This window comes from Nyctereutes procyonoides, unplaced genomic scaffold (assembly GCF_905146905.1).
Source record: "Nyctereutes procyonoides isolate TBG_1078 unplaced genomic scaffold, NYPRO_anot_genome, whole genome shotgun sequence".
In the NCBI taxonomy this organism is placed as follows: domain Eukaryota; kingdom Metazoa; phylum Chordata; class Mammalia; order Carnivora; family Canidae; genus Nyctereutes; species Nyctereutes procyonoides.
The window spans coordinates 44,956,252-44,971,602 of NW_026575125.1; the positions used below are offsets into that span (position 1 = coordinate 44,956,252).

The 15,351-nt window shown below is 45.4% G+C and overlaps 1 protein-coding gene across 8 annotated transcripts in view; it reads right to left on the minus strand.

Moving 5' to 3' along the window:
- Positions 1 to 15,351, minus strand: part of HUWE1 (HECT, UBA and WWE domain containing E3 ubiquitin protein ligase 1) — a 171,059-nt gene that overhangs the window by 12,912 nt on the left and 142,796 nt on the right. For 5 of the 8 annotated variants that reach the window (XM_055337490.1, XM_055337489.1, XM_055337495.1 and 2 more), the window contains 18 exons: positions 14,497 to 14,669; positions 13,998 to 14,146; positions 13,175 to 13,250; positions 12,246 to 12,344; positions 11,525 to 11,658; positions 11,169 to 11,337; positions 9,599 to 9,827; positions 8,775 to 8,953; positions 8,399 to 8,488; positions 8,086 to 8,240; positions 6,513 to 6,558; positions 4,751 to 5,038; positions 3,258 to 3,549; positions 2,931 to 3,061; positions 2,194 to 2,408; positions 1,816 to 2,104; positions 1,576 to 1,678; positions 313 to 859 (listed from right to left, as the gene is read on the minus strand). In XM_055337490.1, the coding sequence (XP_055193465.1) occupies positions 313 to 859; positions 1,576 to 1,678; positions 1,816 to 2,104; positions 2,194 to 2,408; positions 2,931 to 3,061; positions 3,258 to 3,549; positions 4,751 to 5,038; positions 6,513 to 6,558; positions 8,086 to 8,240; positions 8,399 to 8,488; positions 8,775 to 8,953; positions 9,599 to 9,827; positions 11,169 to 11,337; positions 11,525 to 11,658; positions 12,246 to 12,344; positions 13,175 to 13,250; positions 13,998 to 14,146; positions 14,497 to 14,669 (3,364 nt within the window). The remainder of the gene's footprint in view (positions 1 to 312; positions 860 to 1,575; positions 1,679 to 1,815; positions 2,105 to 2,193; positions 2,409 to 2,930; positions 3,062 to 3,257; positions 3,550 to 4,750; positions 5,039 to 6,512; positions 6,559 to 8,085; positions 8,241 to 8,398; positions 8,489 to 8,774; positions 8,954 to 9,598; positions 9,828 to 11,168; positions 11,338 to 11,524; positions 11,659 to 12,245; positions 12,345 to 13,174; positions 13,251 to 13,997; positions 14,147 to 14,496; positions 14,670 to 15,351) is intronic. The other 3 variants (XM_055337494.1, XM_055337496.1, XM_055337497.1) reach the window with 3 other exon arrangements.

A 15,351-nucleotide genomic window follows, 5' to 3' on the forward strand; every position in this document is an offset into this window, starting at 1 on the left:
GCCTCTCTGTCTCTCATGAATTAATAAAATCTTTAAAAAAATACTTTCTGCACCCCAGCTTCGTCACCTATAGAACAGAAATGATATAGACCACTGAGAGTTGTTTTGATAACTAAATGAAGTAATGCACAAAAATTGTAAAAAGTGAGAATAAAAGAACCCATAATTTACTGGCCAACACCCAGAAACCATACAGGCCTTAGCACTAAACAGTGAACAAAGACCTTCTAGCTTTCTTAGAATTCAGATTTCATCTAGGCTGTGGCCTGCCACCCCTCTTCCATCCCCAAGGGCTGAGTTCAAGCTCCTTACCTTGGCCAATTGAATGAGTGTGTCTAGAACGTGTCTGCAGACAACAGGAGCAGCCTGGGGGTGGATGTGGACAGTGGAGCCACTGCTTGCATGCTTCTCGGTATGTTTGCGACCTCCTGAACGTTGAATCTGGAATATATTAGTCCTGCAGCCTAGGGCTGCATCCATGGATACTGAGAGCCAGGAAAGCTGGTTGGAGCTCTTAGACTCCATCTTGTGTAGGAGGTCCAGGGGCCGGTTCTCATGGCTGCTTGACCCACAGCTTTTGCTTGACTTTTTGCCCTTGTCCTCACTTGAGGAGAGCTTGGGTGTTTCAATGCATAGCTCACTTTCACTGCTGCGCTGCAAAATGGAGAGCAGACTGCGGATGACCCAGTGGCGGGTCTGGGCATGGTAGCAGAGATTTCTCAGTACTCGGTGTAGACGACTAGTATTAAGCTTTGGCTCATCCACGAAAAGTAGGACCAGGAGACAGGATAGGGCTTCATGGTCCAGGAGGAGCCGTCCTCGGAGGCGGAGAAGAGTATCCACATTACTGCCAGAAGGCCTGGAACAGAGCACAGTTTCAGCACGGTAGTACTTCAGCTAGAGCTTTGGGATTAGGTATAGGCCTAGGGAAGGGGAATGAACTGCATATCTCCAAGGAGGCACAAGAAGGTGTCTAGCACAGGGGCTCTTATTAAGAGCTGCCCTCTTGTGTATCTACTGGGTATCAAGTACTCCACACCAGCTGGTATGGGGCTGCTGAAAAGACTAAAGAACTGCCCATTTTTGTGATGATGGATAAAAGGCTCAAAATATGTTAAGTGATTTTCCTTTAGATCACACGATGTCAGTATTATGAATTGGTAAAAGCAGATTGCACTCAAAGTCTTAAAAAATGTTTACTTCTGCCTTCTCTAAACTACCAGGGATTTGCCTGCCTCTTGGGACTGATCACTCCCTTTACATTTCAGCATGTTGGGTGCAGTTTGCTTCTCCCACAGCCTAGATGTTATAAGCTTTAGGCAAGTGACTTTCCTTATTACAACCACAGTTAGCATCTGCCGCCAGTTTGCCTTACTTTGTGATTATGGTCTACAGTAGCTACACTAACCCAAAAGTGTGGCTTTTTGAAGGGGGAGGTCCAAAGATCTGGCTCCCCTCCTCAATCAAGGCAATATCCTAGAGGTCATCTGGTCTCTCCACCTATATATTAAGGGAATTGGACTTAGCAACAGATGTGAGAGGTGGCATGGTAAGGTCAAAAAAAGACAAAGGTACCTGTTATGGCTGCTGCTACCCCCCATCTGGAAGGTGCCGCCTCTCTGCACAGCAAGACGAGTGTATTGGACTCCTCGGTTGCCACTGAGGCGACTAGTGAAAGCTGGAAAGAAAGAAAATGGAAATTGACACTGGGGAGGTGGGTGGTGAGCTGGGTCCAGTAACACAAAGGGGAACAGCAGAGCCTCATGTGGCCAAAGTTGAACATTTCAGAACCCTCCCACTTGCCTCCCTCTGTACCCGGGCTTCGGAGGATGGCAGAGAGCGCAGAGGTGCTGCTGTGGCCAAAGAGCCGCTCATGCATGAGCTGTCGCTGCCGGGCTTCCTGCTCTCGCCTCAGGGCTTGAGCCTCAGCTGCAATGTCAGGTGGCATCACAGCCAAAACACTGTCCTCCATGTCCTCCAGGACACTACGGCGCAAGTCTGATGGCAGGGTCTGGATGAAGGTCACAGGGTCCATGGGAGTGTCTGAGCTTGCATTCTGTGCCAGTTCCCGTCGTTGTTGCTCAGCTCTCTGCTGTGCCAGCACCTACGGAGCAGAGGTTGTCAATGGGGGCATGCCCACAGCTAGATGGCCTAGAGCCGCCCTACCTCCCCCCACCTCCCTGGCTCACATACTTCCTCCTGAATGGCTGGAGGCAGGGCCGCCAGGAACTCAGGGCTCACTTCGGTCACACCAGGATTCCCCACCACTGCAGGAGCTGAGCTATTTGCTGAAGGGGCAGTCCGAGTTGGTGGACGGATGCCCAGTTGGTTCTGTAGGACTTCCCGGCGGATGTCATCAGGCAGGGCAGCCAGGAAAGAGGGGTCCACACCTTCTGGTAGACTGATACCTGAGGGGAGGCACAAGATGTGAAGGGACTCTCGTCTCTACCAACGCTTAAGATGTACTTGGAATAAAGAAACCCACGCCTTGTTTGAGGGAAACGAACCTTTTGTGTCCTCACTGCATGCAAAGACAGAAGACACACAGAAAGCTCACCTTTCCCCAGGCCCAGAACAGCTCTTGTTATGTGCTAGAGTCTGTGTGTACACTGTCACTTAATCTTCATCAAGGCCCTACCATGTAGCTATTATCACCTCACTCAGTACTGATGAGGATCAGAGAAATAATGGTTCCAAGTTCTGAAGGTAGGTGGCTGCAGAGGGGGTAACCTGAGCTAAGATCTGTTTGACTCCAAAGCCTGGGCTCATTCCGCCATGCAACATCAGCACCCCCTTACTGCTGGTCCTGCTTCCATTATATATGCTGCCTTTCATCTGGGTGGAATCATTTGGTGGGCATTTTCATGCCAAAGGCTACTAAAAGCCTAAATAAATAACCCCAGAATGGCCCAAGCACACACGAAGCTCACCTGCAAGGGGATCTTCTTCCTCACTGCTTGTTGAAGGCAGTGGCTCTTCTAGGATTCCCCGGGAATCTGCTCCAGAAATGGCCACAGCAGAATCTCTGGTGGAAGAACTCTCAGAGGATGCAGGGGGAGAGCTGAAGAAAATAATTTTCAGGTTGTTCTTCATATTAACGTTTTTCCATTTATAAAATACTCCTATGATACCCCTTTCTCATAGAAGCTAGGTTGGTTTCCCCAGTGCACCAAGCATGTGCAATAGTTAACAAGTATGCATGTGGCTCAAAATCTCACTATCACATCTTGTCCTCCTTTTGCTCACACAATGCTTACCTGTCTTCAGGGGGCTGGGTAGGTTCACCTGACCCATCACCCCTGCCTTGCACTTCTGTCACAACAGTTGGGGCATCCCCAGGAGTGGAGCTGCCTGCTGTGGGCTGCTCAGAACTGCCAGCTGCTGAGGTGTCACCCACAGCCTCCTCTAGGGTACAGGAAGCCAGGCTACTGGTGTCCATGGGAGAGCCTTCCAGTTGACTGCTGACAGCTGTCAGCGCATCAGAATCTTCAGCCCTCTCTGGGGAAAGAGAGGCTAGGAGGAAGTCACATGGAGAGGTTAGATCTCTGCCTAGAAGAGGGGGCCGAATTAAGATGCAGCCAGATTAGATTTCTCACTTCTATACCTTCTTTGCTGGCCTGACTCATATTCCCCCTATCTCCCATGCTTTATAAAGCTCAGCTCAAATCCTCATGGTGCTCCAGGTATGCCTATGAAATACCTTTCCCTAGGTGCCCCAGGTAAGGGAGTCTGTCACCTTCAGATTCCCTGCAGGCATCATTTATATATGTATGTTGGTTCTGTTTATCTAAATAAGGTTCCTTGGAAGAAAAAACTACTACACCTCAAGGTTTTTCCAAAGTATATCACAGGCAGCATAGTACAGAGCAGGAAGAGTAAAAGAGGTTTCAACTTACCCTGTTGGAATGCTGCTGAGAATTTTGAAGCCCTACTTCAAAACAGTGGGAAACAGTGACATGAAGTAAATGGTGTATGCCAGGATGGGAGAGCTGTGTGTGTGTGTTCACATGTTTGCCATCTCTGAAGGACGTTGAAGGAGAGCAAGCTTTAAAGTCACACAGGTCTGGGGATGCCTGGGTGGCTTAGTGGTTGAGCATCTGCCTTTGGCTCAGGGCGTGATCCTGGGGTCCTGGGATCAAGTCCCATATCAGGTTCCTCGCAGGGAGCCTGCTTCTCCCTCTGCTCTCTCTCATGAATAAATAAATAAAATTTTTTTAAAAAAAATAAAGCCACACAGGTCTGGATTTTTATTTCAGCTCAATCACTTACTGAGTGGTCTTGGGCTTAAAAATCTCATGTGGGTTTCAGTTTATTCACGAACCTACCTACTTTGGAGGGTTATTTTTGTTTTTAAAGTTTAGTTTTATTTTAAAATAATTTCTACCCCCAATGTGGGCTCAAACTCAAAACCCCAAGATAAAGAGTTACATGCTCTTCTGGCCCCAGAGGGTTGTATTTAAAAAAGTAACAAGCCTGCCATGATAGCCCAGGAAAAGTGATTACCTCAATAAACTGTTGGCATCATCATCTGTATCATTAAGCATTCAGGTATATTATCACTTGAGGACAGAGAGAAGAGGCCTCTACTTTAGCAAGAAAGCAAATGTGCAAGCTGAGACCCCACTCTGAGGACCCGAGCTTCTATTATTTCTCTAAGGAGAGTTAAAAGAGCTAGTTAAGGAGAAAGATATCCATTTCTTCCTCCTATCATACCACTCACCCACACCAATTTTGAAATTCTACTACTCACTTATAGTAGGAGCTGGGGACAACTCCATCTGAGTTGTTTCTGCTTCTCCACTTGGCCTTGTGGGACCCAATTCCTCTGGCTCTACAGGCATCAACAGCTGTGTAGAGCTCCCCCCTTCTCCAGCCGGGGACTGTAGCTCTTGAGGAATCTCTCCCAAGGCTGGTGGGGGTGGGAGTGTTTGTTGCTGTTGTGAGGGCTGCAGAGTGACAAGGGTATCCTTGGACTCAGATGTGGCTGCATCAGTTGAAGATGGGGTTGTTGGGTAGCTGTCAGGCATAGGAGTCCCATCTTTCTCGGAAAGAATGACAATGGGGGGGTTAAGGGATAATCAGCCAAGAACCCAGGGAGCCACTCAATCAGCACATGTGGCCTGACAAGTATCCCACCCAGCCAGTACTGTAGGACTATCATCCCTGCCCCCGACCACAACTGTTCCTAGGAATAGTTTGTGGCTGATCTGGTATACTCAGGATGAGGGCTAAGGTATAGTGCTATCTTAGTCTCAAGAACTGGAGATCTGAACCTTTGTAGGTCATAAGAATTAAATCCTTTCTGTGCCCTGGGTGGAAGGGGAAAGAGTTCAAGTCACTTTATGATGATATTTGCCTCCCCCTAAATATCACCTATCCCCTTCCACTTCCCTTTTCTTCTGGTCCTGATTATCCAAGGAACATCTACAACTCTGATGGAGGTAACAGTGCCAAGACTAAGTATGAATATGCCAACACCAGGGAAAGTAGTAAGTTGTATAGTTATCTTCTAATTGGGGCCTAAAATCCCTACCCCACAACAATACAACTTACTACCTCACCCCGGCATGAGCAAAATCCTCTAGCAAGGACAGTAGACAAAAGGCCATTTTACCTGATAATAGACCCTTTCAAAGACCTTTTGCTAGATTAAGGGGCACCAGAACACCTACCACTCATTTTCACTGCTTTAAAAAAAATACTGTGTAGGCTTTAGTATCATCATTTTGCAATTCAAATACCAAAAGAGACAGAAGGCATAGGGGAAGAAGGAAGTTCTGAGGAAATAGAAGTGGGGGAGAATATCACATGGACAAGTTATTAGAACCATGAAATAGCTACTGACGTTAAGATTAGAAGGAAGAATACAAAACATACAGTAGTAATACCATGTAGCCCACAGATGCCAAAAGCAGATTGCTCAGGATAACATTCCCAGACTTTTAGATTCCACAGACTCTCAAAGTTCATATAAAAAGGAAAAAAATAGAAAGAGACTAACATAGGGTTACCAAAACCTAGATTAGTTTAGCCAAATAAAAAAGAAGCCTGTCGATATCCCTTAATAAAAATATTTTGATACCAAAGAACTAAGGACATAATCTTTACAAAAAGTCCTTTAAGCTGAATAAATTCAGCTTTCTGAAAAACTCATTAAACCCTCTTTATTTTGTTCATTTCCACTGAGGGCTGGCATTTGGGAGTCCCCACCATCAGGCACTCTTATGAAGCACCACCAAAGGGGATGGGGCACATGGCCTTGCTACACATGCAGCACAGCATGATCAGAGTGAGGACAGAGAACATCGGAGGGGAAGTGTACCACCGTGGGAAAGACAGTAGACTGTATAGTTATCTCCAAGATGGGGTATGACCCTAAAACTATACAATCTACTACCTCATCCCACAGAGCACCAGTGTTCATCTTCAGCCCAACTGGGCCAGCTACTTGAAAGGGTCAGGAAAAAGAACCAACCAATTAGCAAGAAGGTGAAAAGGAGGGGTAGAGTTACCTGAGAGGTTCTGTTCAGTGGAGTCATTTGTTTTAGATGCAGTACACTGGAAAAAGAAGGATAGACCAATGTGGGACTTTTGCAAGCACATATAACAGGGTCAACTATAATAGCTACCCCCGCTCACATGAGCCACCTAGGAGTTTGATGACCTAGATGAAAGATGAGCACTTTAGTGTGTAAACGTTTCTCTAATACATACTTGTATTCAAGGATGGGTTGGGGACAAGGGGAAACTGCCAGAAGGCTGACTGAATAATGAACTGGGCTGGGCACAGGACATGACCTAAATACAATCATGAGACCAGCAAGAATTTCTTAAGTTTCATCTCTATGTATTTTCCTTCCTTGGGCTCATTTTGTCCACTTCAGGTTTTTTGTTTTATTTTTACTTTTTAATTCAATTTGCCAACATACAGTGTAACACCAGTGCTCATCTCATCATGTGCTATTGTTTGTTTTTAAAGATTTTATTCATTTATCTACCTGAGAGAGCAAGTGAGTAGGAAGGTATGGGTGAGGAAGGGGTAAGAGTGGGGAGAGAGAGGGACAAGCAGACTCAATGGCTGAGCATTGGGTTCCATCCTGTGACCCCGAGACCACGACCTGAGTCAAAACCAAGGGTTGGATGCTCAACTGACTGAGCTACCCAGGTACCCCAATTGTCAAATCCAGCTTTTAAAATCACATATGCCAGGCTTGCTTATTTTCTAACCCTTTTCATCTGTTTGAAATAGTTATTGTGTTTATCTGGTAAAACTTTCATACAAAAGTATGTTACATCAAATTTGCTATCCTAACTGAACATTTTCAAAATCCTTAATCTGATATCCAATCTGCTAAGTGGGATATAATAAACTCTTTCACTTAAGTCTTTTAATTCCTTCATATTTCTATTAACTTTTACTTCATTTATGGGATATAATAAAGTCACTTAAGTCTTTTAATTCCTTCATATTTCTATTAGCTTTTACTTCATTTATTTTTAAGCTAATGTTATTCAACATCCCAGAAGTTTCAAAATAGGTAGCTTCTTTCCAAACCAAAGTCATGCTAGATATTTTACAAATTGAAAATCAAGCCTTAGAAAAAGACATGTGGTGATGATTTTAGGGCAGGAGTATTTCCTGATTGAAGTCTAAGCCTAACTTATTCAAATGATGGAATGGAGTCATCTTGGTAAAATTCCCCCACATTTGCTAAGTCAGTCCACTGAGTAAAGTAGAACTGAACCAACAAGAGCACGGGAAAAATCAGTTATTCTTCCTGTCTAGTTGCAGTCACCAAAGGTAGAGACTACACAGTGTGACTGGTAAGTCAGAGCCACTCTGGTTCTTGCTCCAGATTTCCCCTGCAAGAGACACTGGAGAAGGAATTTTCCCTCTGGGGTTGAATTCTTTTCCCTAAAAAACATGTGAATATGTGGTGAGTTTGGAATGAATCATTTCTCAGGTTCAATGTGAACATCCCAGGATTCTTTAATGACTGATGGGAGCTATGTGTATGCCAAAAACCATACGAAAGTAGAGGAAGACACAGCCAAAGATGAATCCTCCCAGCCCTTGCAAATCACCTGTGCACTCTGATCCCTGTTCTCCTTATCTTCTTTGCCTTTGTCAGTTATCTTTGTTTCTTCCTCAGCCAATTGTTTCCTGCGTTTCTCCCGCCTTTCTTCCAGCTCCTCATCCCTCAGGAATTCCAAGTGATTGACAATGGGGACTTTAACAACTGGATCAAAGAAGCAAAGAGCAGAGGTTGCTCAAGGGAGGTAGGGGAGGAAGCCAAGAGGTAGAGCTTGTGGCTAGTGAATGAGGGCAACAATTCCTATGCACTCATGCCAGCTGTGTTAGACTCACTACTGCTCAGATAACCAAGCTGCCACACACCTGAAACACAGTCATGCATGCTCTCGGCATCAAGAACTTTGCATTCCTCTGTCCAGCGGGTCAGGGCTGTGGGGATGCTGGATAGGGTCCCTGTAGAGGAACAAAAGAGAGTGAGATTCTTGGCTTGTTCATGTGTTATCTGATCCAAAAATCTCCATATTTCTCTAACAGGACCCAATGTCCATCACAAGAGTTGGCACATCACAGATATCCAGTGATAGTAAAAGTATTGTTAACCTTGGCTCAATTATCAAGCGGTTCTGGCTCCAATGAAACGTCGCTTCTCTAGGCAGGGCAGATACTGTTCTGCTTTCCCTCAGAAGGGAAAAAATAGAATGTGAAAAACTGTACCCTCCCTTTCACCACACAAACTTGCCTGCTTGGCTGGTAGCTGTGCTCTGGTCATGGAAAAAGTCATCCAGCAGTTCATCATCAGATCTGGCAATGATGTGGACATCATCATTGCCTACCAGGAGGCGGGCTCGTCCACGGCTTTGTAGGGGAAGGCTGCTGCTCAGCTGAAGGATGTCAGCAGCAGCAGAAGGACCAAGCAACCTGTAGGGTGATGGTGGGGTGCCAGGGTCACTGTAATTCATGGGGGTCCTGTAATCTGTTACTGCGAGATCTTTTCTGTAACCTCTAGGAAATGTTTAACATTGGATCGTATTAAGCATAAATCTTTTTTTAAGCTTTTATTTAAGTAATCTCTACATCCAACATGGGGCTCCAACTCACGATCCCAAGAACAAGAACTGCATGCTCCTCCGATTGAGTCAGCCAGGTGCCCCACTGAGCATAAATCTTAATTACCTAACTACTCCATCAGTTTGTGAAGTTTATTTGGTCTGAGGTTGCATATTATTCCATAGTTCCTGGTAAAGTAAGTGTCGGTGATAATGCCAGGCACTTTGTGAGGGTATAATCACTCTCTCATGTATCTCCTATTGCCTGTACATTGACCATTAGGACACCTATGTCCTTTTCTCTCACTTTAAAATTGTTAATTCCACTAAACTCTAAGCCCGAGGGCAGAAATCCTGTCCTGCCTGTATTTAAAGTGTCATGTGCTTGGCATATGAGATGCTTGATTGATGCATGTATGTATAGAACATTTAAGCAAAAAGATTGTGTTACACAATTTGGTATTCCCCAAAAGGCCGCACATATAATCCACAAAGAAATGGGACAAATGTAACTCACCTCTGGAGTATAAGAGGAGGATTGGGCTGGCGGTTCCCAGGGTAATGAACATGAATGGTGTGGCCTGTATTGGCTGTCAGCTGCCTTAGGGTCCTCTGACTGCGCCCGATGCCCTGGGTGAGACGTGTTGTGGAGGAGCCACTGCCCAGTGTCAGAGAACTGTGGTCTGCATGGCGTACCATCAGTGGGTGAGTGGTAGGGATATTTCCTGGGGATGGGGGGATGTCTGCTGCAAGGACAATTTGTAAAGGGGTCAGTGCCAAAAAAATTTCTTCCATGGTTGTTCAAACAGAACCATGTCTCCTGGGCCTTACTTCCTCACACGGAAACCTGAGCTTTGTCCTTTCTCCCTCATTCCCACAACTCATCTATAATCACTGACACTACCATAGCTTATGCCACCATCTCTTACCTAGATATTGCAACAGCCTCCTAAATAGTACCTTCTCCCAAACCATTCTCCACACTATAACCACAGTGATGCTTCTAAGCCCCTCAGAAACATGCTGCTCCCTCCACCTTGAAGACTCCTCTTCCCGTTCTTCACTTGTTCTTTTGTTCTTGGCCCAGATGTCACTTCCTCTGATTCTACAGATTGGCTTAATAATCCTTTAGTCTGGGCTTTCTTACCATACTACAACGTAACGCCTGCTTGCTTATACTTCCTAACAGATCATATGCTCCTTTCACGGAAAAGGACTGTTTTTTTACTGCTGTATCCTGAGTACCTAGGAAATAGTAGGCACTCCTCAAATATTGTTTAATTTGCTAAATGAAGGGAGGCTCAACATAAGGAAGACTGACGGAAATCACAAAAATGCAAAGAAAATCACAGAAGGCACCTTGAAAATTATGTAGTACAACCCATTTAAAAAAAAAAAAAACAACTTTTCATTTACAGGTGACAAACTGAGGCTCAAAGAGGTAAGAGACTACTTGGCCAAGACAACAGACCAGAACAGTCAGTATTTTCTGCTATATCATGCTTGTGATTTGGAGTCAAGACCTGCCTTCTCAAGACAGCTTGATATTAAGAACTAGATGCTAAAAGTGAACTTTGACGTTGATGGGGGGGAGAAGGGAAGAGATTCACTCTCTCCTCCGAAAAGATGCGTCCTTGATGAACAGAGTGAATGTGCTCAAATTTACTCCCCAATGCCAAGCTCAAAGGTGTTCATCCAAACTCCCAAGATCCAGTGTTATAGACATAAGAATTATTGATTGCCCTGTCACTGTAGCATGCACATGGGTGCCTGATGCGGTCAGCCTTGGTTTCAGTTAAAAAAAAAAAAAGTTTGAGGCAAATCAATCAGCAAGTTGTCCAGGCTCTAAAATGGCTGCCTGTTTACTGAGGTGGAGAGAACAAAAGCAGCCTCTCACAATTCCTTCTTCTAAGTATACATTTATTGAGAGAGAGAGATGGTTTCAGATATCCCTTGCCCCAGGAAGTCAGCATAGGAAAAGAAGTGCTGTAATCAGATTGATAGCTGCTCTGGTTCACTGCTTGGCTTACCCTAGAGAAGGGTATAAGAATCAAGAGGTAAAACCCAGCTGAGCCCCTGTATCTTACTAGCGCTGGAGAACATGTTGTCAAACTCAATGATGAGATCATCCTCCCGGTCAAAGCGCTCAAATCGGACCAAGGGAGAAGCGTTCATATCAGGGTAATCCTCATCCAATTCCATTTCAGAGCCATCGTCGTCATCGTCTTCATCTCCCTCTTCACCTTCATCATCCTCCTTAAGGGGAAAATAGGAGATGGAGAATTGCTGGAGGTAAGGGTTTTCTGAAGTCTGATGTCATGGCCACATTTGCACATGAGGGAGGGAGGCGCTGAGGCTAGCAACCCAGACTGTTGGTTTTCTCCAGCTCGGTGTTCCCATGGAAGAGGTTGTCTGAACCAACCCAAACACAGTCCCCCCTCACCTGATCATCTTCCTCATCTTCCTCCTCCTCCTCCTCTTCATCCTGACTATCATCCTCATCCTCGTTACTGCCACTGCTGTCCTCTTCCTGAGTGTGCTCCTCCTCATCCTCAGGGTCCAGGATATTCATGGAATCTAAAACAAAGGGAGCACATTGGAGGACTATACTGAGTAGCTAGCAAACAGACTACTGTGCAGGCCAGCAGATTGAGTGGAAAGGCGATGGGATATCTGACTCTAGGAGAGGAAGAACCAGATCTGGGGTGATGTACAGACTTAGTGAGCCAGCCCTGATTTCCTGAGAGTGCCAATCAATGCATCAACACGCTGAGCACGGTGGCTGAATGTGGAGGCTGGCTATAGGGTGGTCCTTCAGGAGCCATGATCTAGGACTTGGCCAACTCTGCTGGTGCCCCCTTGCCTTTCCAGCCCTACTTTGCTATTGACTGCATCCTGTTGGTAAGAGGGAATCTGGAGCGATGATAGCAGGTGGGTGAGAAGAAAGCGAACCAAGTAAGAAGTGACAAACTTTTGGGCAAGCAGTAGTAACATGTTATTTGAAAAACTGGCTGAGGATAAAGTGGATGGTGTATGTCAGCGCATGCAGACAGATGCTTCCTTATTCTGCACATGTGGGCAGCTGCCTCCAGGAAAACCCTAGTGTAGTGTCTGTCAGACGTGCAGGGCAAGAAGGGAGGCCTTTCTGGCCTCGGCACTCTCACCTTCTCGGTTGGCCTGCAAGGTGGAAGCTTGGCTGAGGTTGGAAGGAGCTTCATCCATCAGCACGTCCTCTTGTGATTCATCCTCTCCACTTCTGCTCACTGAAGGTTACAGAGCAGAGCCTTCACTGAACAACAGAGGACTTCCCTTTCCAGATTGGGTGCGCCTAAAGTAGCTATGTACACCCAGCAGATATCCACTTTTTTTTTTTTTTTTTGGATGAGGGAGAAGACCTAGGTTCTCTGCTGTCGACTAGCTAGGTGAGCTTGGCCAGTCACTTTACCTGTCTGAGTCTCAGTTTCCTCATCTGTAAAATGGGATGATCACATCTGCCCTGCCAATCCCACTAATTGTGAAGCCACAGAGGATAATGGGTGTGAAAAAGCCTTGTCAAATTTAAGGATATATGTCTACTTCCGTTTATCCTTTGATTTCCTTCATCAATAAAATAAAAACAAGTAACACATAGACCCTTGGAGCCAAGTGACAGTAGGGTACCTTTGCCATTTTCCCTTTGAGTTGAAGGGTCACCCGTAGGGACTGATCACTCTTTTTACACTACTGAGACTCAGAGGCGGAAAGCCCCTGGATTTTGCTGAAGAACTGAAAGGAAAGCGCTTTCTCACCCTACAGCCTCTAAAGCCTCCTCTAGGCTTCCATGAATAAACAATCTTGATGTGCCTGATGTATGATCTATACTGATGGCCACCCCCTTCACCTCCCCCACACAGGCAACGCTTCAAACCTGCCATAGGTCTGTAGATGGTTTGTGAATTTCTCATCTGTAAGACCGTCAACATCAAGACAAGCAGCAATCTAGGCTGGCTATGAGCCCTTAGGCAGAGCTGAGCAAGCAGATGATGAGAAAAAGGGTCCTCCCAAGAGAGACTGAGGCAAAGGAAGAGGCTATACTCAGTTCTGGGGCTCTCACCTATAATTGTACTGTTCCCAGATCCGCCATCCCTCTCAAGCAACTCATCTATCAGGTCCTCCAGCTCATTCTCAACCTGGAGAGAAATAGAACATATATATGGATGCACACAAGTCTATCATTGTGCTAGCACGGAAACCTTAAAAAAAGCCAGCAAGGGAGTATATATTTCTAGGATAATATGTGACAGAGAATGTTGCGTAAACACCACACATTTGGTGCTAAGAGCACAGAAACTACCATGTGCTGCCAATCCACAATCAGACTGTCCTTCAAATGGGTTCATCCCAGTTATCTCAGACCAGGTTAATCATTATACTATCCAGGAATACATGCAGATCTCCTTAGAGCTAGCAGCTTAGGACTTATAGGCCCCATTTCTTACCACTGCTACTAGCTCCAGAAATTACAATGCTTTCTTTAGGGTCTTTAGAAAATAGCTGTTTGCATGCTCCAATGAGACCAGGTGCTATAGGTACAACAGTGATGTTAAGGAGTTTCCATTAATGACCAGAGCCAAATAAATCAAAGACCCTGGACCCAAAGGGCTCAGGCCAGTTTTCTATATCCACATTTCACCTATGTCTAAGTTGGGCTCTATTCCATTTCATAGCACATGGATGGCATCCTGGCTCTGCCCCCGCCCCTCATTTAATACAATTCAAACACATTTACTGAGCATCTACTACTAAGCATATCATCTGTGCTCCTCTGCAAAACAGACAGCATTGAGGCAAAGATCTAAAGTACTCACCCACCCACACAGCTTGGGGGTTTGGTTCAGCGCCGCAATAGGGGTGTGCTGGGTGATCTGCCTCCCTACCTGCATCTCTTGTGAACTGAGCACCTCAGGCTGCCCAGCAATCACCACTGAGTCGGTTTCAGCCTCCCCATCCATGATATCCCCATCTGCCACCTCTGTCTGAGTGACATCATGATCCTCCTCCTGCACTTCTGCTTCCCCAGGCTCGCCTGAAACAATCAACCAACCAGCAAAATAATCAAAGGGTGCCTATGTGCAGGGCACCATGAGGCAAGCATGAAGACAATAACGTTCCTTCCCTGGGCAAGTTTACAAGTTCTCAGAGAATAAATGAATGGGTGACAAAGGAAAAGACAAGGCTACGTGTGAGGACAGCCAAATAAGGCTGCAATTTTAAGGAATTCTTTGTGGGGCAGATTCCCACTCCACTATAACAGATCTCTGGAAGGCCAGCAAGTTCCCAGGGAAACAATACCAAGCCAGAACAGTTGTGATGCCATGCCCATAAAAAAGCTATGTCCACCCAGCCAGCTCTCCAGTCCATTGGCTGATTCCCTACCTGGGTCTTGCTGGTTGCTACTGGAGTCCTGAGCAGCTCCTTGGGCATCCTGCTCAGACTTGCTCTTGCTAGAAGCACTCTTGCTGCCAAAAAGGCTACTGGGCTGGTTCACAATCCGGGAAAGTGTTTCCAAAGGCTTCAAAGCAGCATTGACTGTGTTGGCCATGTTTGGACTGAGATAAAGGAAGATACAGAGATGGACTGAGTGCAGAAATCTACACTAAAAGGAACCAAGGCTCATTAGAGTAATGACCGATTGCAGGGATGGATGGGGCATGGAGGGTACAAGGTGAGCCTGGGACATCTTGTGCCAGAGGCTTTAAAAAATTAATGGGGTCATTACCACAGGCCAAATTTGAGATAATTGGGAGTATCAAAAATAATGATGGTAATGGATTATACTGTTAAATATAAAAAGAATCTGCAGCTACAAGGATACAAACATGCAGAAGGAAATCTTCACTATAAAAGAATGTCTGCTGGGGCACCTGGGTGGCTTGGCTCAGCAAGGAGCCTGCTTCTTCCTCTCTGCCACTCCCCATGCTCCTTTTCTCTCAAATAAATAAAATCTTAAAAAAAGGAATGCCTGTTAATAAATAGGAATGAGACAAACCAGAAATCATTACTTCTCAAATAGCAATGTTAAATGATCCAGGAAAGATCACCAATAAATGTTAAAACTATGGAGTTAAAAATCTTCAGGGCATAGGATATTCATATAATCTTCATGTGAACTCAAAAGCATCACCATATTAAAAACTTATTAAGTACAAAGGGGAAAGCTAACCTTTAACTATGTGATCAAACAATAACAGGGCAAATTAGCATTATGTGTCTCCTGATGTGCTGCACCAA